At 56.7% G+C, this 24,865-nt stretch overlaps 1 protein-coding gene across 5 annotated transcripts in view; it reads left to right on the forward strand.

Annotated features, from left to right (window-relative positions):
* The window catches only part of NHSL2 (NHS like 2), a 173,944-nt gene that overhangs the window by 25,612 nt on the left and 123,467 nt on the right, over nucleotides 1-24,865 (forward strand). For 3 of the 5 annotated variants that reach the window (XM_065557206.1, XM_065557207.1, XM_065557208.1), the window contains exon 1: nucleotides 7,726-11,067. The exons of 1 other annotated variant lie outside the window; for it this stretch is intronic. In XM_065557206.1, the coding sequence (XP_065413278.1) occupies nucleotides 10,776-11,067 (292 nt within the window). In that variant the 5' untranslated portion in view covers nucleotides 7,726-10,775. Of the gene's footprint in view, nucleotides 1-756; nucleotides 896-7,725; nucleotides 11,068-24,865 lie in introns of those variants that run through there. One more of the 5 variants, XM_024111679.3, reaches the window with a different exon arrangement.

A 24,865-nucleotide genomic window follows, 5' to 3' on the forward strand; every position in this document is an offset into this window, starting at 1 on the left:
GGTGGACATAGCCACCTGCACAAGGATGGTGTGAGAAGAGGTCTGGACGAGTCCTGGGCTTCTCCTCCCCCAGCTCTGCCCCTCAGGTGCCCCTCAGTCCTGACCCATAGTCCCCTCCATGCTATTCCAGCCTTGTTCCTCTTCAGAGAAGGTGCACATCTGTGCTGAGCTGCATGTTTGTTTTTTGATGTGGATAAAGGATTTCTAAAACTCATAGCGAGCTCATCACCCTGGTATTACTGGTGACACCAGCCTCTGAGCCCAGGCTTGTGCCACCTATCTGACCAACCCCGCACACCAGATGCTGTCCCTCCACAGTCACTCATGGCTGAGCTGCAGCCGCTCCACCAGGGCTGGGCTACGCACAAGCAGCAAAGGTGACTGATTGAGGCCTGGCTCTCCCCATTCCCTGGCTAACCAGATCTCTCCCACCAGCACAGAGACAGCTCCCTGCCTGATCCCCACCCTCCTGTTCATGCTGCCAGCCCTGGGCAAGGGCGAGGGTCCCTGGGGTCACCCAGTCTCCCTGTGGTGCTGCAGAATGAGTGTGAATGTCTCCATCCTTGGGCAGAATGTTTCTTCACCTGCCGTTATTTCCTGCTCCTCGTGTGGGCGTCTGCAGTTCCCGCTGTGCAACGCTGGGGAAGCGCAGCATGTGTTTGCCAGGGGCTCCAACAGCCGAGCCGCTGCAGCCGCCCCCCATGCCACCCCCAGCCCAACTGTCTCACCACCCCCTCGTCTCCTCTCCGTGTGCAGAGCCAGGCTCCGCTCGTCTGTGCTGTGAGCAGCAGGTGAATGGAGCCGCAACGCTGAGCCAAGCTGCTCCTTCCTTTTGCTGCCAATCCCCCGAGCAGCAGCGCAGAACCGGGAACTGGATCCATGCGCCGGACCAAAGGTAACGCCATGGGCCTGGGGCTGGCAGCCAGGCTGTGGGGCCATGCTGGGAGGACACATGCCACCTGTGGCACACACCACTCTAGCCCCAGGGATTCAGTGGGCACCTGTATACTGGCTAGTCCCTTTCCTCCCCGGCAGATGCATCTCTGGGCTCTCTTGCTGCGGTGATCTGCAGTTCGCTGGGTGGCACTCGCCTGTCAGGGGCAGAAGGGCACATGGTACTGGTAGAACAGGCTCCCAATGCAGTGCTGGCGAAGCCAGGAGCTCTGCACGGTTCCTGTCTGTGTCAGCAGCACCCATTGGTGTCGTATCTGGGCGCTAAGTGCCAGGTGTGCTACAGTAGCCCAGCAGGGAGCACTCGCCCTGCTCCTCCTCCGGCAGGGCTCTGTGTGAGGAGCCCTCTGTGCTGTTTGTTACAGGGAGCAGGCCAAGGCAGAGTATCATCTCTGCAGTAGAATCACGGGGGTGCTGGCCTACGGCATCGTGGTGGCCCAGCTATCTCTGGGATGAGCCCCAGGGGCCCACTCTCCACAGCCAGGCTCCAGGCTGAGGTCGGGAGAGCTGGTGGGAGAGCTGGTGTGGTTAGACATGGTGGCTTTGTAAAGTCTCTGCAGGACAGTTGCTGAGGATTCAGGCCAAGGTCTTGACACCAGTTGAATCTCCTGGACAGTCACTGTGCTCTGACAGGGTGCGTGCCCTGGTCTCTGCCATTCAGGAGCGTGATGTTCGCCATCTGGACCTTTAGAATAAAGACACCATGTAGGAGGGGCACAGAACAAGGTGTGTGCCCCCCCGGAGGCTCTGGCAGAAGCATTAGAGTAACTCCCTGTGCCTCGATCGCTGGGCGGCCTCGCTAACCGACGCGTTGGGCTGGTATGAGAAGGTGCTAGCCGGGTCCGTGAGAATGTCCAACGCAGCGTGTCAATTTCAACTTCATCCTGCTGTGCAGGGTGGCGTTTGCACTGGCCAACTGGAAAAGGAGACACTCTGGAGGACGGGAGGCCTGGCTCTGCTCCCTCCTGTGGATGCAATCGGGAGAAGTGATGCTGCCAGTGATGGTCGCACTGGGGGAGGTGAAAGCCAACTCTGCTCTGTGGGCGTCACAGTCGGTAGGGACTGGCGCACACCCTGAAATGGGAAGCCAAAGGATTTGCCTGTTGTAGACTCCAAGGGCAAAATTTTGGTTTCATCAAGTAAACCCTCTGTTCCTGTGCAGTGAACGGCTGCAGGGTGGTGGGGTTACTTTGCATTGCAGCACATAGATTATATGGGTCTGTTCACCTGGGCAATGGGCCCTGGGCACCAGCATGTGAAAGTCTGCAGCAAACCAGCCTGAAAACAGAAATTGAAATTGATACCTTCCTCTTCCCGCCCAGCAGGGAAGGGCAGGAAGTGAGCAGCCTGGTGGGTAAGGATTCACTTGATTGTCTGGGGGAGGGGGGGTCAGTCACATGGGAACTAGATGGTTCATGTGGAAGATGCTGGGGTAGGGCAGCCTTGGCAGGCTGTGAGGTGTGAGACCTGTTTCTTCCCTGTGTCTCGTTAACAAGGCATCCGGCCGTCTGGAACTCAGGCAAAAGCCAAGCTGGTCTCTGCCATTGCACTTTATATTAATAATGGATGGTGCCCAGTGTCTGGACTAGGGTCCTCCAGCCCCTTTGCCATGGGCACTTGGGGGCTCCCACCTGCTGTAAGCCCTGCCCTGGGAGTGCCTCTGATGGAGGGGGCTCCCGGGAAGGTGCCGAGCTAGGGTTGCTGGTTCCTCTGGCACCAGGGGTGTGACAGAGTGGGAGAGGGCATTGCCAGGATGTGCCAGAGCCCTGGCAGTCAGTCTGGGGCACATTGCCTCCCCTCTCAGGCCCCAGACTGGCCTGGGCATTGGTACAGCCATGAAGCAGGGGCTGGTCTCTGCTCTGGGGGTGAATTCCTGAGAGCAGCGAGAGCATTAGCACCCGGCGCTCGCAGAAACCCAGCTCACTCCTGGGGACATTTCTCTCTCGTTCATCCTTTGCTCAGGAGAGTGTGCCAGTCCTGTGCCATGCATAAAGCTCTGGTGTCGCCCCAGCATGTGTGTGTGTGTGCACTCGCACTCCCCGTATACACACCCTGCTGTGCCTTTAAGAGACCATGCCAAAGTTGTGGTGCTTTGTCTTGAGGGAGCACCTGAAGGCCTCAGTGGGGGATGGCTCCAGGTAGCATAATGGCAGCGGTTCCAGCACACCAGCTGCCCAGCCAGTGCCAAGCGCTGTGAAGGCAGAGGGCACGAGGACGGGAACAAGGCAGTGGCTTTGCTGGATTTTGCAGGGAGCATGAGGCCATGGCAGGAGGGAGTAGGGGTGTGTCACAGAGTGTGGGGGGACACAAGGCCCTGCACCCCCGGCTTCCTGCAATTCACCATGACTCTCAGCCAGCCAATAAAGCAGAAGGTTTATTTAGGCGACAGGAACACAGTCCAAGACAGATCTTGCAGGTACGGACAACAGGACCCCCCCACCCCAATTAGGTGCATCTTGGGGTCCCAGGGCACCACAGCCCCCTTGGGAGGTCAGAGTCCCATCTGCCTCCCAGCCATTCCCCCAGCCAGCCCTGAAATTCTCTCTCCCCTTTCTTCAGTTTCCCGGGCAAAGGTGTCACCTGGCCTCTAATCCCTTCCTGGGTTCTCACGTTACATGCTCAGGTATTCTCCCTCACGGCCAGTCTCCCATCCCCCAATGCAGACCATCCTAGCCACACTCCCCTCTCAGCATTCAAAGATCACATTAAGAACAGTCCCAGTTCGTCATGTCTCTCCCCCTTTGAGACCGAATTGAGCGGGGTCACTTCAGCCCATGACCTGGGGAAGTTCGAACCTACCCCCGTTCCCGTGGATGCCCCAGCATCCCTCCCATTCCTTGGTGAGAATTACACCAGGCCCTTCCAGTTTCACACCCCCCATTAGGTCGGGTGTGCTCGATGGCACTCATAATTCGCATGTGGGAAGGTTTATGCGGCCCGTGCCCTTTTCCCACCCCAATACCCCTGGGGTTCCAACTGGGCTGGGGTCTTTTCCCAGCGTTCCAGTCTGGAGATCTGTGATTCGGGCTCTCTTGGTTCAGAGCCCCCCTTTTTACCCTGGCCCCCTCTGGAAAGGTTCCTCTATGATGGGCAAGGGTCCTAAAGCCGTTTTCCCCTTGTCCCGGGCCTTCCTCACCCTCTGACAGGGGTCACAGGATTGGCAGTACTGTCGGACAGTGATAAAGACCCCAGACCAGTAAAAGTTCCGTAGCAGCCTCCGTTGGGTACACCAGGTTCCCTGGTGCCCTGAGAGGGGAATGTCATGGGCCCGGTACAGCAGCTGGCGGCGATACTTCTGGGGTACCACCAGCTGCCTCCTGATTCCCCCTGACTCCATTTTCCCTGGGAGAGCCCATTCTCGGTACAGGAACCCCTTCTCCCACAGGAACCTTTTCCAGCAACCTCTCCCCATGGTCTGTACTGCACTGAGGTCAGCCAGGTCCCTTATCTTCCGCAAGGAGGGATCTTTCTGCAACTCGGCCTGGAACTCAGCGGCTGGGACAGGGATGGCCACCTGCTCTCTCTCGCCAGCTGGGACTGAAGCCGCAGCCTCCCTGAGCCGTGTCCCTGGGCGTTCCCTCCCCACCAGGTTAGGGTCCTGCGCCTCAGGCAAGGCACCCTCCCCAAGGTCAGGGCGCAGTGCCCCTCGCTGGCTCTGGCTACGGGTCACAACCAGGGCACCCTGGGGTTTGCTTGGCCAGTCCTCCAGGTCCCCCCCCCCCCATCAACACCTCAGTGGGCAAATACGGGTATACCGCCACGTCCTTGAGGCCCTCCTTGGCCCCCCACTTCAGGTGTACCCTCGCCATGGGCACCTTGAATCAAGTCCCGCCCACCCCCGTCAGGGTCAGGTAGGTGTTGGGCACCACCCGATCTGGGGCCACCACCTCGGGCCGGGCCAGCGTCACCTCTGCGCCTGTATCCCAGTATCCATTGATCTTCCTCCCGTCCACCTCCAGGGGAACAAGCTACTCTCTCCGGAGGGACATCCCCGCACCCACCCTGTAAACCAAAAACCCTGAGTTTGGAGCATCCAGCGCCCCAGAGGAGCTGGCCTGAAGCTCTCCTCCCTCCTTAGCAGCTGGTATGCTGCCAGCCCCCCTTTCCTGGGAACACTGCTTCTCGCCCGGCTGGGTCTCTACCCAGTCAACCCTCTGTGGGTTGGGTCCGCTCCGTCTGTCCCAGAGCCTGAGGCACTGGGCCCTTATGTGGCCTCTTTGGCCACAGTGATAGCAGCCCATGTCCCGTGGGTCTCCTCGAGCGGGTCGGACGGACCTGACACTGGATGTTCCCCTTTGGTGGGGGTTCTCCGTATTTCCCCGCTGGGAGGTCCCCTGGTGACTCTCTCTCTGCGTTGTGGTGGGACTGTTCCTTTGGGACTCCTCCCTGTTATCCCCTGCCTGGTGGTTCACAAACTCGTTGGCTAGCTGGCCTGGGTGCTGCGGGTTCTCTGGTTTTTGGTCCATCAACCATCACCTCAGGTCAGATGGGCATTGCTCATACACGTGCTCCAGTACAAATAGGTCAAGCAGGTCTTCTTTAGTTTGGGCCCCAGCTGTCCACTTGCGGGCATACCCCTGCGCCCGGTTGGCCAGTTGTAGGTATGTGACCTCACGGGTTTTACGCTGACTCCAGAACCTTTTCCAGTACATCTCAGGAGTCAGCCCAAATTCGCGGAGCAGGGCCTTTTTGAGCAGTTCGTAGTCCCCTGTATCCGCCCCTTTCAGTCGGCTGTACACCTCCCTGGCTGTGGAGTCCAGTGAGGGAATGAGAAACTGGAGCCTGTCTGCAGGGTCAACCTGGTGCAGCTCGCAGATATTCTCAAAGGCCGTCAGGAAGGTATCCATGTCCTCCCCCTCCTTACGCTGGGCCAGGAAGCACTTATCAAAGCTCTTTGCAGTCTTGGGTCCCCCCTCACTCACCGCAGCTGGGGCTCCACTGCTCCTCAGCCTGGCCAGTTCCAGCTCATGCTGACGCTGGTTCTCCTCATGTTGACGTCGTTTCTCCTTCTCCTCCCATTCCTGCTTCAGTTCTTGCTTCCTTAACTCAAGCTCTTCCCGTCTCATCTCCCATTCATATTCCAGCCGCATCCGTTCCAGGGACGGGGAACTCCGCCGGGACGATCCCCTGCTGGCCGCCAGGGTCAGGGTGCCCTTGGTATTCGCTGGGCTTTCCCCAACCCCTCCCCTAGGTATAGGTAGGCAGGGTCTCGGGATGTCCTCGACAGCAGTCTGCCCCCTCCCAGCCATGTCATGCCCCGGGGCCCCCGCTGCATCCGCCGGTCGGCTTCCCTCAGGGACAAGGCTGTTCATCCAAGCGATCCTTCTCCTCCAGCTGGGCAATTAGCTGTTCTTTGGTGGACCTCCCAATGCGCAGCCCCCTCTGCCTACATAGCTCCACCAGGTCGCTCTTGAGGCGTTTAGCATACATCCTCCTGCTGGCCACTCACCGGCCTGTGCTCTCCGCTTTCCACCATTCCAGGGAGACCCCTAGTGTGCCAGCCCTTCTTCAGGTCACCACCTCTCTGCCAGGGTTGAGCTGCAGACTCCTCCGCCCCTGGGACCGCTCGCTGTGATCCCCCGGGGGACCCTGTTACTGCAAAAGTCCTTCTCTCTGGTCACACATTCCCAGGGGTTAATCGCCCCCTGAAACAGTCTCTCTCTGACTCTTCAACCCACCTGGTCCCTGTCGATCCCCCTTCGTTTTACTGCTCCCCAGACACTTACTGCAGGAAGCGCCGTCCACGGGGTGCAGTAGATCCCACCTCTCCCACCAGTTGTCACGAAGTGTGGGGGGACACAAGGCCCTGCACCCCCGGCTTCCTGCAATTCACCATGACTCTCAGCCAGCCAGTAAAGCAGAAGGTTTATTTAGATGACAGGAACACAGTCCAAGACAGGTCTTGCAGGTACAGACAACGGGACCCCCCCCCCAATTAGGTGCATCTCGGGGTCCCAGGGCACCACAGCCCCCTTGGGAGGTCAGAGTCCTGTCTGCCTCCTAGCCATTCCCCCAGCCAGCCCTGAAACTCTCTCTCCCCTTTCTTCAGTTTCCCAGGCAAAGGTGTCACCTGGCCTCTAACCCCTTCCTGAGTTCTCATGTTACATGCTCAGGTATTCTCCCTCATCAGGGCCGGCTTTAGGCCGATTCAGCCGATTCGGCTGAATTGGGCCCCGCGCCAAGAGGGCCCCGCGCTGCAGCTGTTCACCCCGCCCCCAGCTCACTTCCCCCTCCCCCCCTCCCCTGCACGCCCGCCCCCTCCCCTGATTCGCGGGAAGTCTGAGACTAAGCAGCAGGGGCGGGCCGGCCGGCAGCACGAGGTAAGCTGGGGTGGGGGTGGGAGAAGGGCTCCGGGGAGGCACGGCCCGTTCCCGCAGGCCCCAGCACGGCCCCCGTGGCCCGGCTCCGGCCCGGTCCCCGCGGCTCAGGCCCCCCCGTCCTCCCCCGCGGCGCGGCTCGGGTCCCCCCCGGCCCCCCTGCGGCGCGGCGCGGCGTGGCTCGGCTCGGGGCCCCTCGGCCCCCCTGCGGCGCGGCGCGGCTGGGCTCGGGTCCCCCCCGGCCCCCCTGCGGCGCGGCTCGGCTCGGGGCCCCCCGGCCCCCCTGCGGCGCGGCGCGGCTCGGGGCCCCCCCGGCCCCCCGGCGGCGCGGCGCGGCTCGGGCCCCCCCGGCCCCCCCCCGGCGGCGTGGCTCGGGTCCTGGGGGCGGGGCTTGCAGCACTAATTCACTCCTAAAGCCGCCTTCCCCCAACCCCTTCATGTGCTGTGTGCTGTTGCTGCCTTCCTCCCCAGAAGTGGCTGCATTTTCACTCACACTGAGTGTATGCAGTGCAATCCTTACTCAGGTGAAACTCCCCTGGGGTTTGGCCAGTTCTGCATGTAATCCCGGGGTTGGCAGGGATGACCAGGAATGCAGCAGTTCTTGTGCTAGCCGATTGGTACTACAGTTCCCAGCATGCCCCTGGGCCCTGTCACTACCCGGTCTGTTCTACAGGAGACCCTGGCTGTTCTACAGGAGACCCTGGCCTGATGGGTGAGAGATAGCAGAGCTACACATTCACTGACCTGGGGGCTGAATGGATCTGTGCCCCATTCCTGCAGCTCCGAGCCGTGGGATCTCAGTGGGCGTCTCTTCAGCTGCACTGGGGTCTCTCTGGGAGTTCAGCAGCGATGGAAGAGGCAGGGCAGGTGTTGGAGAACCCTGGCTTGGAAAGGGTGTGTTGGGGGGTTCTGTTTCCCACACCCCCAGGAGGTGCCCAGATGTGACCCACAGTGACAGAGAGCAGCGTGCTGCGTCCGCATGTGGAAAATCAAGTATTTAGAGTAGCCGAGCTCACAGCTAATGTTCTGTGAGTGCAGCCAGGAGGGGAGACCTTGCCAAGCCTCTGCCACCCGCCTCATCCTCCATACAGACACGGTTAAAGCAGGTTCTTTGCATCCCGAGCCCCATGCAGGCAGAGCGGGCCTGGGAGTGCACTCTCTAGGGAGCTCTGGCAATTCTGCAAGACAAAGGCTTCCTCTGCGGTCTGTGCTGGGCAGGGGCTTGGCTCTGGGGCTCTGGTTTGGGGGCTGGGAATGAGAACCCCCCTCCCAAAACACCGATCAGAGGGACCTTCTGGGCACGTCTCTGCTTGGCCTTGGATCACTGGTGTAGCTGGGGTGTCATTGAGCGACCAGATGGTGCAGGGTGGCCGGCTAGGTGGGAATCACATGGGAGCTATAGGCCATGGGCAAGGAATGGCTCAGCCCATGTGTGCACACGTCAGATGGATGGCTGCACCCTGCCCACCCTCCCCTCAGCTCCCTGGCACAAAGCCCTTTCCCAGGTCACTGGATTATCATCACATGTGGGGAGAGCGATGGAGGGCTTGTCTCCGTTCCGAAGGGAACCCGAGTTAAGGTAGGGTGTGCGTTTAAAGGACTGTAGCTGTTCCTGATGTGCATGTGTGTGTGTGTATTCCAGATGTGTGTGTAGCTATTCCAGATGCGGAGGGGTGTGTGTTTGTGTCTGTCTGTGTAGCTATTCTCTGTGTGTGTGCGCGTGTGTAGCTATTCTGGATGCAGGGAGGGGGTGTATGTGTGTGTATAATACAGATGCAGGTGTGTGCATGGGTATAGCTATTGTGTGTGTGCGTGCGTGCATGTAGCTATTCCGGATATGGAGGAAGATGTGTGTGTGTAGCTATTCCGGATGCGGAGGGGTGTGTGTTGGTGTGTGTGTGTGTATTCCAGATGCAGGTGCGTGCATGGGTATAGCTATTCCATGTGTGTGTGTAGAGCTATTCTGGATGTGGAGAGTGTGTGTGTGTGTATTCTGGGTGCGACTGTGTGTGTGGGTATAGCTGTTCCCTATGTGTGTGAGAGAGAGACACACCATGTGGATCAGGCAGTGCTGGGAGGCAAAGGGCCCTGCCAGAAGCTGCTTCCAATCCAGCTGTCTGCTGGAGAGGGCTCCAGCTGGGTGGTCTGTCTCTCCCCCGGGTGTCTCTCTCTCCCCATGCCTGGCTCCTGGAGTGGAGGGAGACTTGTGGGGCTTGCCTGGTTGATTGTCAGGGCCATGGCGCTGTCAGCCAGGCACAGGCTTCCCAATGCACCTGGCTGGAGGGGAGCTGGGCTGGTCTGTGGTTGGGGGGCTGGGGGAAGGGGAGGCCTGGCCGTCACACTGCCCAGGGGAAGGAGATCAGTGAGTCTGCGACATCCATGTTTGTGGTTCCAAGGGAAGAGGTGAGCAAAGACCCCTCCACTCTCCGAACACCTACTGAGGACACAGCGGGTTGGCAGTGCTTGGTATGGTGCCAGGCTCACCAGGGACCTGTCACTGGGTAGCCTCCCCCCATGCTAGACCAGGCACTGCAGTCACCAGTTCGCCGTGCTGCCTGTGCCTGTCCCTGTCTCCCCAGTGGCAGGCAGGGCCAAGGCTGGACCCTGGGATCAGGGGCATAATTAGCCGTGGGAACAGTATACCCAGGAGCGCCGGCGATGCTCCAGCACTGACAATGGTTCTGTCCAGCTCTGCTGTTTTTCTGCAAGATCTGCTCCAGGGGCAGCAGGATCACAATGGGCCCTCCTGGCCTTGGCCTCTCTGAGGGAGCCAGCAAGTGAGCCAGAGACTCTCCTGTCTGGGGCCAGCCCACCCGGGGGCGCTACAGCCTGGACGCGGTTTGTGCGGCACCAGGATACAGCATCTTCCAGCATCTGGTGAAACTGTCGGTCTCACTGACTCGCCCACTGTGACCTGCACTGCCCTCCCCCACACCTCCCAGCCCAGCGGACACTCGTCTCCTTTGCCACAGGACCCTCCGGGGCAGGCCCCTCTTGTGGTGCTTGTAAAGCCCCAAGCACCAGGCCCTGCTCCGAGCACAGCTCCACCGGGGAAATGTGGAGCCATACCAGCGAGTCCAGAGGAGGCTTGAATCACCCTCCAGGGATGAGCTGCAGCCCTACCGGCTGCAGGGGCAGCGGTCCAGGGAGCGATGTGCCCACCTATTGCACCAGAGACAGGCCTCCTGCAGAAGGATGTCTCCAGAGAGACTGCCGTGGTGGGGGCTCTGAGTGTAACTAAGGGCTGTGCTGCATCAGGACCCTGCTCCCAGAGGGCAGAGTTAATAATGACTCAATTCAAACCTTCAGGACTCTGACCTGACTCTATTTACCAGTGTCCTGAAGCAAGGGGCATTTCTCCACAGAGTACCAAGCACAGTGTGCCCACTGGCCCTGTGCCAGGCAGCAGGCCCGCTTGGGCGTGCATACAGAGGTCATTGGCTGGCAGCACAAAGTGGGGATTAAGCAGGAGTTGGCTGGCAGGCTCCGCTAGCAGCAACACGCTGAATGGGAGCGAGTATGTGCTCCAGAAGAATTGGCTCTTCTTCTCGCATGTGTGTGTGTGTGTGTCGGGGTTGGGTCCCCTCCTCCGGAGCAGCTCCAGGGGAACTGAATGGGTGGTTGTCCGACAGAGCAGCCTGGCCACTGGAGACCTGGTCGAGCCAAGACACAGCACATGGGGTGATAGAGAGGACACCTGTCTGCATAGATTTACCAGGCTCGCTGCCTGGCCAGCCTGGGATGCATGTGTCAGAGGAGCAGACTGGCCATGTGTGCTCAGGTGGATCCTGGACTAAAGGTAATTGTGTTTGTGTGCAGATCTCTGTGTATGTGCAAGCACATGTCTGTGTGTGTGTGTGTGTGTGTAGATCTGGGTGTGCAAGTGCATGTGTGGGTCATTGTGTGTGTGTGTGTGCAGGGGCAGGTGTGTGTGTGTGCAAGCGCATGTGTGTGTGTGTTTGTGTGCAGATCTCTCTGTGTGTATGTGTTCATTGCCAAGAGGCTTTAACCCAAGTGCCTGTTGTGGGTACAAACCTGGCCCTTTGCTTTGCGGTGCCAGGTGAGAGTCCCCTGCACTCTGGTGAATGTGAGCAGAGCAGCCCCACAGCAGCCTGGTAACTCTGAGGAACTTGAACAATAAGGAGATTGCACGAGCAGGGGCCCGACCCGCAGCATGGCTGGGTGGGAGTCTAATGAAGGTGGAACAGAGCCACTAGCGGGAATGAGCTAACTCCCTCCGTTAACTCAGCAACGCAGTTGCCGGTCTCACAACTCCATGAGGCACCGAATTACTGAATTGCTTTACACGGCGCTAGCAGGGTCCTGGGTGAACGCATATGCAGTGTGCCGACTGCCCTGGGACCAGGAGAGCAAGACTGCTGGAGGCACCCTAGTGGGATATTCAAATCAAGAGAACACTGCAGCAGGTCAGCAGGGGTGTATGCTGCTGGGACATGACCAGCGATGGCAGGAGCCCAAAGGCCAAGTTTCCATAATTCATAAATGGTAACAAGTTAGCAAATGACCCAGGCACATGTTATTTCCCACCCCAGGAAGCAGAAAGGGTTTCTGTAATAGCCACTGATGGACAGTTCTTCTCCCCTCCCTGCACCTGGGGTTGTCTTTGCAAATGAGCATCAGACCCGACTGCCAGGAGAAGTGCAGAAGTCTATGTGTCCGTTCAGCATGCTCAGGGGGAAAAGACACCCAGCCAGGGGCATCCGGCGCAACGAGTGTAATGGAGCTGTGCCAAAGTCATCGTCCTGATTTGTGAACTAAATGCAGATTCTGCACATGCATGCACACACATGTGAACACACACGCACACACCCTGTGTTCGTGGAGCAGGACAGGGGAGATTCTCCCAGCATTGAAGTCTGGGAGGGGAGAGTTGTGGCGGCCCCTGTTCTGTGTCCCTCATGTGCAGATATCTGTGTGGTGCTAGGTAGGGTCACTATGTCCTTTCTTGATGCAGGGGGCTGGACTTGGGGACTTGTCAAGGAGCCTCCCGGTCCCGCGTTTCTGTGTCTCTGTGTGCGTAAGGGAGTGGAAGCAGCAATGTGTGTGTGTGTATATGTGTACCGGAGGGTTGTGTGCACAGAGGTGCAGAGTGGAGGAGTTCTTTGCTGGGTGTGTACGGAGTTGTGTACTCCTTTGGGTGCTGGGTGTTGTGTGTGTGCAAGCTTTGTTCCCCTTTCGCCTTGATGGCTCCCCTTGCTCCTGTGCACACTGCAGTCTGGGGGAGAGGCTGGAGGCACACAAAGGGGGGCAGGTACTGACTGGCCACCTGTGTCTCGGACACAATGCTGCGCACACTCTCCCTCGGGCTCTCTGGACAGCCCTGGCCCCCTTCCCCAGCCCAGCCCCTGGGTTCTTCCCATTCTCCCTGTATTTCCCTGGCACTCGTTTTCGGTGACAAAGGCCACCCTGCAGGAGGGGCCAGGCAGTCTTGTGCTGGGGGGAGCTCCTACCTCAGCTCAGCTGCACCCGCAGCCATTGGGAGCAGCTGCAGTGGGGTGGCTCCCACGGACCCTGCTATGACTGGGACTGGAGCCGGGACAGGAACCACGCAGGGCAGTGGCAGCTCTTCCTTGCAGGCAGGCAGATGGGGAGAGGTTGCTTTGGGTGAAGCCAGGTGCCCCTAACGCATCGCAGCTCTCACTTCATGCTGGCGGGGTCAGATCTCACCAGCTAGGTGGGGTTTGGGCCTAGTTCATGCCTAAGGGCAGGCAGTGGGGTGGGTGTCCAACAGGGGGCATTTCTCCACGTTGGTGCTGCCCCACCCTGGTGCTTGGGGTGCTGTGCTGCAGGAGATGCCGGGCATGAGGTAAGAGATGGAATCAAGGGCCTGTCTGCCCATGATCATTAAAGATCCCGGGGATTTGCACAAGAGCTGGGGCTGTTTGTCCTCGGCAAACCCCAGCGCTGGTTATTATGTTCTGTCCCCCGGAAGTCTGCTGCAGCATCAGCTGGGTACAGTCTCAAACTGGTGCCGTGTTATTGTGCGCTGCTGAACAGCTGCCATGTGGTGCCCCAGAGGCAGCTGCATTTCAGTGGTGCATGGCGTGATCCCAGTCTCTCCAGAAGTCCTTTGGGGTCCTGTGGGGTGACAGGTGCTAGGGAAAGGGCAGGTGATGTTGTTCTTGAGAATATGCTGCCCTGGGGCTGTAGAAAGGGCAGCATCTGCAGGCAGATGCCATGGCCCGAGGCTGGTGCCATGGGACTGAGGAGCTGTGTGTAGCAAGTAGGCACCTGCCCCATGGCTGCACCCCAGGCTCCCACCTACCTGGGTCCCCGGGGAAGCTGAGTTTGGAGTGTTTCCTATTTGGGGCTGGAGGGACCCTCCCTCTCTGGGCAGGAAGTTAGTATCTCCTTCCAAGGATTGCAAAGTGCTGAGAGTGAGTCAGCTTCCCCTTGCTAGTGGCCGGGAGCTAGCGCTGCCTCTCCCCCAGCCTGGTAACAGGAGGGACCGTGCATCATGGGGCGGTCCAAGGGCAGTGCACCGAGTGGGAGAGGGATCAGACTGAACATGTGGGGCTGAGCCTGATGGACAGGCACTGGGGACAACCAGTTGGGTTGGTTTAGTGCATTTCGAAGGGACTCACGGAGCCAGGTCCTGATGCGCTGGTGTCACTCCATGTGTCAGTGGCTCACCATACTATCCTGCAGTACTCAGATCTCAGGGAGCGCCCTGGAGATCTGAGAGACCGTCCCCAAGGGCTGGGCTATTTGGGCCAGGGGCATGGATAATGCCCATTACTCGATACCATGCCTAGATAGCAAACCATGGATTGCCCCAGCATTGTGTCTGTTGTGGGGCACCTCAGCTTAAGAAATATGCGGGATTGCTGAGACTGAGAAGGGCCAGAGGGCTGGTCCGGCCTCCGAGCCGGAGTTATTTGGCAATCAGGAGGAGACATGGAGAATTCAAGGTTGCTTGGCAATGCAGGGGAGCTCAAGGGGTGTTCAGTGTTATGAGTTGGCAGAACAAGCGCTGCTCAGCGTCTCCTCCCTGTCATCCCCTGCCCATGAGAACAAGAGACCACAGGATGAAATGAATGGTGGGGACACTTAGACCAGATCAAAGGAAGTGCTGTTTTAAGTGGGGGGTAGTAGTCAGAGCTATGGAACTCACTGCTGCAGGGGGGATCAAGTCAAAGGACTCCACTGGAGCGAGACTATTTCCTCTCAGCTGGCTTTGAAAAGGGACTGGATAATGGTGTGGTTAGTCATGGCTTTGGTAGCTGAACAAATCTCATGCTTCAGAACAGCAGGGTGATTGCAGCAGGGATCAGGAAGGAGTCTTTACTGAGGCAACAGAGGGTCCTGTGGCACCTTTAAGACTAACAGAAGTATTGGGAGCATAAGCTTTCGTGGGTAAGAACCTCACTTCTTCAGATGCAAGAAGTGAGGTTCTTACCCACGAAAGCTTATGCTCCCAATACTTCTGTTAGTCTTAAAGGTGCCACAGGACCCTCTGTTGCTTTTTACAGATTCAGACTAACACGGCTACCCCTCTGATACTTTACTGAGGCAGTTACCCCTTCCCTCCAATGGAACCAGGATTCTAGACTTTTCTAAGCTGAACAGTCAGAGTCTCTTTAATCTCTCCTCCTATGGAAGCTGTTCCATATGCCAGATCATATTTGTTGCCCTTCTCTGCACCTTTTCCAATTCTAACATACCTTTTTTGAGATGGCGTGACCAGAACTGCATGCAGTATTCAAAGTGTGGGCGTAACATGGGTTTATATAGTGGCATTGATATTTTCTGTCTTATTATCTATCCCTTTGTCTGCCTGGCCAATGTTCGCCCTGCCACTCCCGGCCTTCCCACCAGCCTGATCCCCTCTTAGTGACACTAGTGTAAATTAGGAGTCACTGCTCTGGAGTCCCACTTGGGTAAAGTCTTTGTGAGAAAAGACTAGGTGCTAAGCCCGATCCTCTGTGCCCCTCTGCACTTTCTCTTGTACGCCACACACCTAGACCAGCGACAGTAGGCAGCCCAGTCTGGGGAGGTGAATGACCTTACACTAATGCACAGTCCAGGACGCACCCTGTGTGTGAGTGCCCAGCAACTCTACACACTGCCCCAGCGTGCACTTCCTTGCTGCTGCTAGTGCCAACACACAGAGCTGGTCCTGGGCCAGCCAACTGTGCCTGACACTGCTGTGGGGAAGGGAGGCCACTAGAGGGTGCAGTATACAGCGCTAATAGTGTCAGAGGAACAGCTGGCCTGACTCATAGATTCCCAGGCCAGAAGGGAGCACTGTGATCACATTTATGCCTTTTTTACAGTCTGAATTTATCTAGCTTCAACTTCCAGCCATTGGATCAAGTTAAACCTTTCTCTGCTAGACTGAAGAGCCCATTATTAAATATTTGTTCCCCATGTAGGTACTTACAGACTCTGATCACGTTTCCCCTTAACCTTCTCTTTGTTATGCGAAATAGATTGAGCTCCTTGAGTCTATCACTGTAAAGCCTAATTCTGTAGTTGTTCTTGTGGCTCTTGGCTGACCCCTCGCCAATTTATCACCATCCTTCTTGAATTGTGGGCCCCAGAACTGGACACGGGATTCCAGCAGTGGTTGCATCAGTGCCAAAGACAGAGGTAAAATAACCTCTCTGCTCCTACTTGAGATTCCCCTGTTTATGCATCCCAGGATCGCATTCGCTCTTTTGGCCACAGCATCTCTCTGGGAGCTCATGTGCAGCTGATTATCCACTCCCATCCCCACCCTCCCGAAAATCTTTTTCAATCCTGGCTTCCCAGGATAGAGTACCCCACTCTATAAGTATGGTCGAAATTCTTTGTTCCCAGAGGTACACATTTACATTTAGCTGTATTAAAACACATATTGTTGCTTCCACTCAGTTTTCCAAGCAAGCTACATCGCTCTCTATCAGCGACCTGTCCTCTTCGTTATCTATCAAACCCCTGATTTTTGTGTCATCTGCAAACTCCATCAGTGAGGATTTATGTTTTCTCTGTTTTATGACTAAATGAATGTGAAGCCGGTTCCTTAGTGTGATTTGGTCTGTAGCAGACGCCAACCAATACCCAGTCTTGTGCTTTCTCTAGTAGGACATTGACCCATAAGCATTCAGGATCCTTTTCTTCTGAGTTGTCAGACACTCAGAAACAGGTAATGCCATTTTTGACACAAGAGTGCCCCTCCCCGTTCCCTTTTGTCTTCGATCCTTCCTAAATAGGTTGTAACCATTGATTTTAACACTCCAGTCAGGGGAATCCTCCCACCAGGTTTCAGAAGCACTAAGTTATTGAGTGCCTGCAAGGACCTTCCCCAGGGCTGGTTGAACTTTGAACTATGCTCTCAGATCTCCAGGCATCCCCTGTGCTGCTGCCCTGTCCTCCAACAGGAGTTGGCAGCTCCATGCTGATAGGAACCTCCTGACCCTGAACTTTCCTTCTGAACCAGGAGCTGGGATTTGAAAAGATGTATCCCAGGCTTTGCCCTCACTCTATGACTGCATGGCATGTCCATTCCGAGGATGTACCTGGGACACCAAGTCACAAGAGGGTCTACATGGACCTGCTGTGTCCAGTGGCCTTTAAGGAGGCCAAAGGTCCCGTCAGTTGCCTTCTCCTGGCCATGAATGGCAGGCTCAGTACTGGCACGGGCAGACTGCCACAGCCCTTGGATCTGAACTTGTTTGTTCCCAGGCTGTGTTGCTCTGAGAGGCTGGGCGGTGTGCATCTCTGCTAGGCAGGGAGGGCCGCACCTGTCTGCAGCTCAGAGAAGGCTGGACATGATCCAGATATAACGTGTTGAAAGAAAATCAGTCAGATACTGATCTACCATGGCAGCACACAACAGCCAGCTCTAGCCTGAGTTGGAGTCTTCCCATATACACCCAGCTTCCCCCGGGATTGGTAGTAAGGGTGAAGTCACACAAGGTGGTTGCTCAGGCTGGAGGCCTAGAGGCATTAGCACAGGCACTGATGGCCTGCAGCATCTCCTCAATGATGCATTTAGTAGGCACAGGAGACGTGGGCATTTCAGTGTGGCCAAACGGGACATTCCAGGGGGTCTCCAGTTGTGCCAGGACTTCGGTGTTACAATTCCCTTTGGGCTGAGATGAGTGAGCTGCACCTTCTTGGGGATGCACTCCATGTCTTAATTTCCTCCCAATAACACTTATGGCGAGCACCTTTCATCACAAGGGCTGCCAACAACATCCCCCACCAAAATGCTCCCACCTCTGTGTTGGAAACTGCTGCTTGGGACGCAAGGACCTCTTGGTGCCAACTGGGAGAGGGCACAGGGGGATACAGGGATACCCTTGAGTTCAGGACTTTGGAGCGGAGCCCGGAGCTGGAGCGCGGAGCAGCTCTGGAGCAGCGGAGCTGCAGGTTTTTGCCTGGAGCAGGAGCAGAGCCGGAGCACAGCTCCAAAGCCCTGCTTGAGTTCACCAGAAGGGACGTGCAAGGTCTCTGCTGAAAGCTTGTGTAACACTGGTCATCATAAACATTGTGAGACGTCTGTATGTGAATACATGAGGGGTTCTGTATATATGCTGGACATTATGTTCTCTGGCCTTGTAGTTAAAGGCAGAGCACTCGAAGGCAGCATGCTTTGAGAGAAACCTCTCCAGACAGGAAATGGGAGACACCTTTCTCCCTGTGGACCTTTGTATATTGGGGCAGTCTATTAGCATGCTGAGTTACATGCTAATGAAGAGCTTGAAGTGACTTCAGAAGGAAATGAACAGGCACAGATGACCAGCAGGAGGTAGTGGAGGAAGAAGCTAATTTTCAGGTGAAGCTCAGTGGTCTGGTCTGGTCTATCTAGGGTGCATATGAAACTCCAGGTATCCTTCAGTCTGTGAAGGCAAGCCACCAGCGGGCTTGATCTTATGAAAGGGGGATCTCAACCTTCCTGGCTGGAAAATGCTGGGAAAAAGACTTGGGTGAAGTATCCTGTAGGAGACAGGGGAGAGTCTTGTGAGTATAGCCCTTCTGCCAGGTGCAGTCGGCAGTGACAAGGGCCGGGTTCAGTATCTAGGGGTTCCTTTTCAACAATACAACACAAAACCGGCTCGAGCCCCCACCCACCCTTGGGCACCTCTGAGAGGCAATATTTCCCCTCCCGCAAGCACAGAGTCTAAGTGGAGAAAAGAAAGAAACGCTCCCCCTGTGTAATGCTGACAGCCCCCAGGTGGTGGTAGTAGCCAGGATCAAACCTGGTACCTTTGGCGCTTAATGCCTGAATTGCTACTGCATGAGCTACAAGACACATCTCTCTTAGCTAAAGCTGTAACAGGCTCATCAATCGTTATCTGGTCAAGCTGCCACTAGAGGGGGAAAGAGCGCCACACTGAGCAGGCATGGGGGACACGAGTTAAGTTTATGCTGTAGAAAGCATGTTATGATTTTGTTTATATGTGACTGTTTGTTTCCAACATTCTCACTTACTCTCATTTGCTCTTTGATAACAACCTCGGGCTTGTTTTCCTAGAGGTGTGTCTAAGTGTGTGCTAAGGGGAGTGGGGATACTGGGGTGTACTGTACCCAAAGGAGTAGAAAATTGGTGAGTTCTGTGTGTGCCCAGTGGGCCAGGGGCTGGGCACTCCAGGGGGATGCTGGAGGCTGGCGTGTGCCTATCGCTACTTGTGCAGAGAGTGAGGCCGGTGAGGCACAGCAGGCAGCACTTGTGCCAAAGGCTGGTGGTGTCAGGGAGATGACCCCCTAGCAGGCACAGACAAGGGCAGGTGCTGGCGAGGTGCCCCACAGCCCTGGGGGCCCCAGGAAGTGCCACCTTGCTCTTTGATCTGCGGCAGGTCCAGACTGGGAGTGCAGGGGACTGTCAGGGCTTGAATCTGAATCTGGCCAGATGTTGGAGCTAACATCCCCATTCCCAAGGACAGCGCCATGGTATCATTAGTGGCCACGGCCTTGGCTGTAGGTCTCCTCTGAAGAAGGCCCATGCTGGATGATATCAGGGTGTTGTCTCCTGGCTGGTTTTACCTGCAGTGTTTTCTCACTTGTCCTGCCCCTCTCCTTGCCAGTTGCTCTCCCTCCATTGCTCCCCCTCTGGGCAGTGCCAGAGTCCTGGCACTACAGTGGAACCAAACCCCTGCAGGGTCATAGTGTGCCGGGTGAAGCACATGACAGCAGATTTGCAGCATCCCCCATGGATGCGAGGAGCTAATCAAGCGAGCTCAGCTGGCAGCTCTCTCCTGTGCACTGCTGGCTGCAGGGCCTGCACCACTGCTTTGGGCACCCCACGTGCAGGCTGCAGGGTGGCAGACGGGAGGGTACTGAGGCACGGACAGGGTCCAGCTGGCTACCCAGGTGGGGAGTTGTGAGAAGAGGGTGGACAATGGTGGTGGCCCGGCATTATCCCCTCTGGCAGCACAATATGCCTCAGCCGGTGGGTGTGACCTGCCATGTCCAGCTGCCACACTCATCCAACAGCCCCTGAGCTGCAGGGCCAGGCTCAGTGACAGCGTGTACTCATGCAGGCCCTGCAGGCCCAGGGCTGAACCAGGACCACACCATGCTGGGAGGCCCCTGCAGTGCTGGAGGAAGCCCAGCTTGTGCGCCATCGAGGCAGACGCGGCTTGACTGACCTTGGCACTGTGCAGGAGCCGCTGTGAGGTCAGACTGCGAGGAGATGGCAGCATCTTACCCCCCGCCCTGCTCCTCCAAGCGAGGTAGGGCACAGTGTGCAGGCAGCCTCCGTGCGGGGAGCTGAGGGCTTGCGGGAAGGACTGCGGAGGAAATTGCCGAGCAGCCGGGGTGCCTGGAGTTGTTCTCAGTAAAGTGCTTTGAAGCCAGCCAGGAGTGAAGGCCCTGTGTGGGGGCAGAGCTGAGTGGGGGAATGACAGGATGTGCCCCTGCAGGGAGATCATTGCTGGCATGGCCCCCAGAGGGTTAACCCCTCGTGCGTGGGAGGCATTCTGAGAAACAGGAATGGAAGTGCTAAGGAGAGGCTGAGAACCCAGCATGGGCCCTTCTCAACTCCAGCTCCCTGGGTGCCATGGTTCCCTAGGTTCTTTCCCTTCCTCCTCTTGCAGGACGAGTTTCACCTGCTTTTCTGCTGTCCTGGTCCATCCTTAGCCCCTGCCAGCTCACCCCTGGCATCCTGCGGTGTCAGGGCAAGCAGTCCAGTCCCCTTAGGGCACCAAAGAAACCAGCCCACGTGTCCCGCGCCTCCTTTCCTCTCAGCCTGGTTCCCATGGGCCCCACGGACACCGGAGAGTCATGCAGGGTCACGATGGGCTAGAGGGCCCTGAACCTCCCAGTGTGAGGCTGGGGCCTCTCAGTGGCTGCTGCTGTCAGGAGAGGCTGCCCACCCCCCTCCCCCCGCTAGCCTTCTGTTAACCTGGCTCTGTCTGAGCAGTGTGTCCTCATCCCGGTAGGGTAGATGGGGGACCCTGCTGTCTCTTTGGGTGGTCCCTCCAACAGGGAAGCTGTGCATGGGGGTCTGTTTGTGTGGGCCCAGCTAGGTTACGGCATGTGCAGGGAGGCCAGCCAAAGTGGCCCCTGACAGCTGGAGTGGTGTTCTGAGAATGGCCTGTCTGGCGGCTGTGTGGCGGTGGCGGGGTGCAATGGGCTGGGGGCAGCTAGGGGATCAGACAGCTGCGACCCATGTCATTTCTGGAAGGTCAGGCAGGAGAGCAGCAACTCTGGCCAAAGCTTCTCCCCGGAGGGCACAGCCCCTGCCCCTAGGTGAGAGACCTTGGCAGTCAGCCGTGGGGATTGGGTCCTTCTGCGACAGGGGCTGGGGCTGGCTTTCCCTGCCCTCTGGGAAGGAGACACAACCCCGACTGCTTCAGGTGTGGGGGGAAGGCAGGTTATAGCCGAAAAGAAGTGGGGGGTCAAACAGAGGGACGAAAGCACGGCACCCAGCAGCTATAGCCCATTGTCAGAGGGGCATCGCAGCTCATAGCCTGGGGAAGGCCTTATACCAGCATGTCCAGAAGTGGGCACTGACACTGGGTGCCCGGGGTAGGGCAGGCTGCAGAGGGCTGAGCCTGAGGGCGCAGAGACTGCTCCTCGTCTCTGATTTGTCAGGCCTCTGAAGGTGTCTCAGGCTGGGCACCTAAAATCTGACCTGCTGAGAACTCTGTTGGAGAACACTGGCTTTGCCACCCTGCTCAAGGGCCCAGAGGGCCCAGAGCCAGAGCCTGAGCCCACACTGGAGCAGAGATGCCCTGGCTCCCAGCTCTGTGCTAAGCAACCACCACTCAGAGACATTCACTGGGGCAGCAGGCATGTTCTTTGTAGAATGGTCCTGTTTATAAAGGGTTAATGAATACTGAGTAGCCAGTAGGCACGTTGCAGCCAGGAGCAAAGTGTGGGCAGGCGGCGTACATGTGCATAGAGTGCAAGCAGCTCTTGGCCCTCCGGGACACAGTCTGGGCTTTTCACAGCAGAGTGGCTAAGCTAGAGGAGCGAAGGGAGAGAGGTGCATAGACCAGACTTTCTGGGACACAGTAATGCGGCCCCAATCCAATTCAGGCTGTTGAGGAGGAGGGATTTAACAGTGGCGTGGTGAAGCTGGAATGCAGTTCCAATACTATCCGCTTCCGTGTGAGGTGAGATTAAAAAGACTGGGACTGCTCAGCTTGGAAAAGAGATGACTGAGAGGGGGTATGATAGAGCAGTCCTTAAGTTGTAACAAAAGCAATTTTTTTACATTCGTAACTGATGCAGCAAGCCCATATGTGCTGGGGCTCTGAACTGCCAAGCCCAGAGGTGCCTAATTAGGCACTAGGATAGAGGTCTATAAAATTATGACTGGTGTGAAGAAAGTGAATAGGCAGGTGTTATTTACCCCTTCACATAACACACAAACTGAGGATCACCTGACGAAATTAACAGGCAGCAGGTTTCAAACAAACAAAAGGAAGTATTTCTTCATACAAGGCACAGTCAACCTGTGGAACTCATTGGCAGGGGATGTTGTGAAGGCCAAAAGTCTAACTGTGTTAAAAAAAAGAATTAGATAAGTTCATGGAGGATGGGTCCATCAATAGCGGTTAGCCAAGACGATCAGGGATGCAACCCCCATGCTATGGATGTCCCTAAACTTCTGACACTGCCAGAAGCACCTGGCACTGGTCACTGTCAGAGACAGGACAATGGGCTAGCTGAACCATTGGTGTGACCCAGTATAGCCATTCTTATGCTGGATGTTATAAGGACATCAGCAGAAGGGCTTAGAGATGGTTGCAAGTGACCTATTGATTCTTCCCCTTATCTTGGTCGACACTGTCCCTAGCTCTTTGATTGGAGTAAGGGAGGGCTCTTGTTCTCCATGTTCCCACCAGGCTGGTGCATGTTACAATTTGCAGAGCACAGGGTTGTCTTTGTAAATGGTTAAAACTAGCAGCTGGAGGGCATGTGCAAAAAATGTGTGTGCAAAAGGCCACACACACCCTGCATGAGCAACAAGATTATGTGTGTGCAGATGACTGCTCAGGCATCAGGGAGTTTGTCCATACAATGCGGTTTTGCACTCACCTTTTTTTTTTTTTTTTTGGCCTTCAGAACTGGGCTTTGTTTTTCTAAACATGTTTCTAAACATCACTGCCAGTGTCTAGGTAACAGAGCCAGCTGGGGTCAGTGGCCTTTATCATCACATGCACTTTCCTTGGGCTCTTCTGACTCATTCACAATTTTGCTCCCATCTCATTGATCACCTATCAGGTGTCTCTAGCCTCCAATAGAATTATCCAATGAAATCTGCCCCGGGGATCCACCGGGATCCGGCAAAGGGCACACCTGGTGGTGTCTGTAGTACAAATGACTCGGGGCCTGCAGTTGTGATCAGATTAAAGGAAGGATCAAACCAGTGATTGTGGAAATGGTTCTTCCCAGCATGGCCACCCACATTGGGGACTTCTGAGCCAGGCAGATTTGGGGGTTGGACTAAAATGCCCCCCCTCCCCGATTGGGAACTTGCCGGAGGGATCTCATTGCAGACTAGCAGTGAGGGCTTTTCCAGCTCAGCTGGCAGGGGAGTTGGTATTTGCATTCAAAATAACTGAAATAGCAAAGCATGTATTTAAAATCTTCCCTTCTGTTTCCTCTCTCTCAATGTAAAGGCTGATTTCAGTCTCTAAGCCAAATGTATATGTTTGGGAACTGATCTTCGGGCTGGGGTGTTAGTGACCTTTCCTGACCATTCCCAGCTGGTCCCTTTGGAGGAACAGAGACAGGAGGTTGGTCCTAGCTCAGTGAGCAGCATTATAAGAGAGAACAGTGACCTCTTAGAAAGCCTCTGCCTTTGCTGGAGAATGCTGCACTGCTGGGCAATAGCAGATGCTAAATAAATGGCTGATTATTATTATTTATTATGTGTATTACCATAGCGCCTAGGTCATGGGCCAGGACCCTGCTGTGCCAGGCGCTGTACAAACACAGAACTAAAAGACGTGCCCTGGCCCAGAGTTTACAGTATATAAGACCAGGGGCGGTTCTAGCTTTTTTGCCGCCCCAAGCACGGCAGGCAGGCTGCCTTCGGCGGCATGCCTGCGGGAGGTCCCGGTCCTGCGGATTCGGTGGCATGCCTGCAGGAGATCTGCCAGTCCCGCGGCTTCGGCGTACTTGCCACCGAATCCGCGGGACCGGCGGATCTCCCGCAGGCAAGCCGTCGAAGGCTGCCTGACTGCCGCCCTCGCAGGGACCGGCAGGGCGCCCCCCACAGCTTGCCGCCCCAGGCATGCGCTTGGAGCGCTGGTGCCTGGAGCTGCCGCTGTATAAGACAAGAGATAACAGATGGAGATAGACAGACGGTTGGGGGAGTACAAGGAAACAATGAGGCAATATTGGCAGTCTCCGCACAGCAGCAGCCTAGCCATGAGCAGCTCTCACGGCAAAGGAAACTTTCCAGGAGGGAGTTGAAGGAGAGTAGTGAGGTGGTTTTGCAGATGCTTACAGCAAGCTCCTCCCAAGCGGGAGGGTCAGGAGGGGAGAAAGCACGCAGGGGCTTGTTGGAGAATTTAAGAAGTGGGCAATGGAGGCTGGTGTCATGGGCGGGAGCAAATGAGAGATGGTCGGTCGGGTGGGGATTGGTTGTGAAGTGCCTTGGAAGTGAAGAGACATGGCTCGCATGTGATGCAATGGTGCAGGGGGAGCCAGCGGAGGGATGGACAGAGAAGCATGGCAGTGCCATTCTGAATGGATCTGAGTGGGACAGGGTGCCTTTGTCAAGGTCCTTAATGGAGACATGAGTTGAGAGACGCTCTGCAGGAAGTCAGTAAGGAGTCCCATGGCTCTTGGAGGTGAGGACCTGGAGAGGGCCCAGTTGAGGATGAGGCCCAGGTTGCAGGCCTGAGCGGTGGTGTCCAGTGATCAAGGCAGGAGGCGAGAGAGCCAGTGGATCATTGATGGGCATCCCCAACATACGTGTCTGTCCCTGCCCCGTGTGACTCTCTGCAATGCTGTCATCAGCCTCAGTCACAGGCCTGCTACCCTCAGCAGAGTGAGGCTCCCACCCTCACCTCAAAGGGCAGCACCCCCGGCAGGGGCCAGCCCAGCCGGATCACGCCGGGCTCTATGGGCTGCCCCCATGGCTTATGCTGAGGTGCCACCTTTGGGCACTACAGCAGCCAGCCTGTGAT

This window comes from Chrysemys picta, chromosome 9, assembly GCF_011386835.1.
Source record: "Chrysemys picta bellii isolate R12L10 chromosome 9, ASM1138683v2, whole genome shotgun sequence".
NCBI classification, from domain to species: Eukaryota; Metazoa; Chordata; order Testudines; family Emydidae; genus Chrysemys; species Chrysemys picta.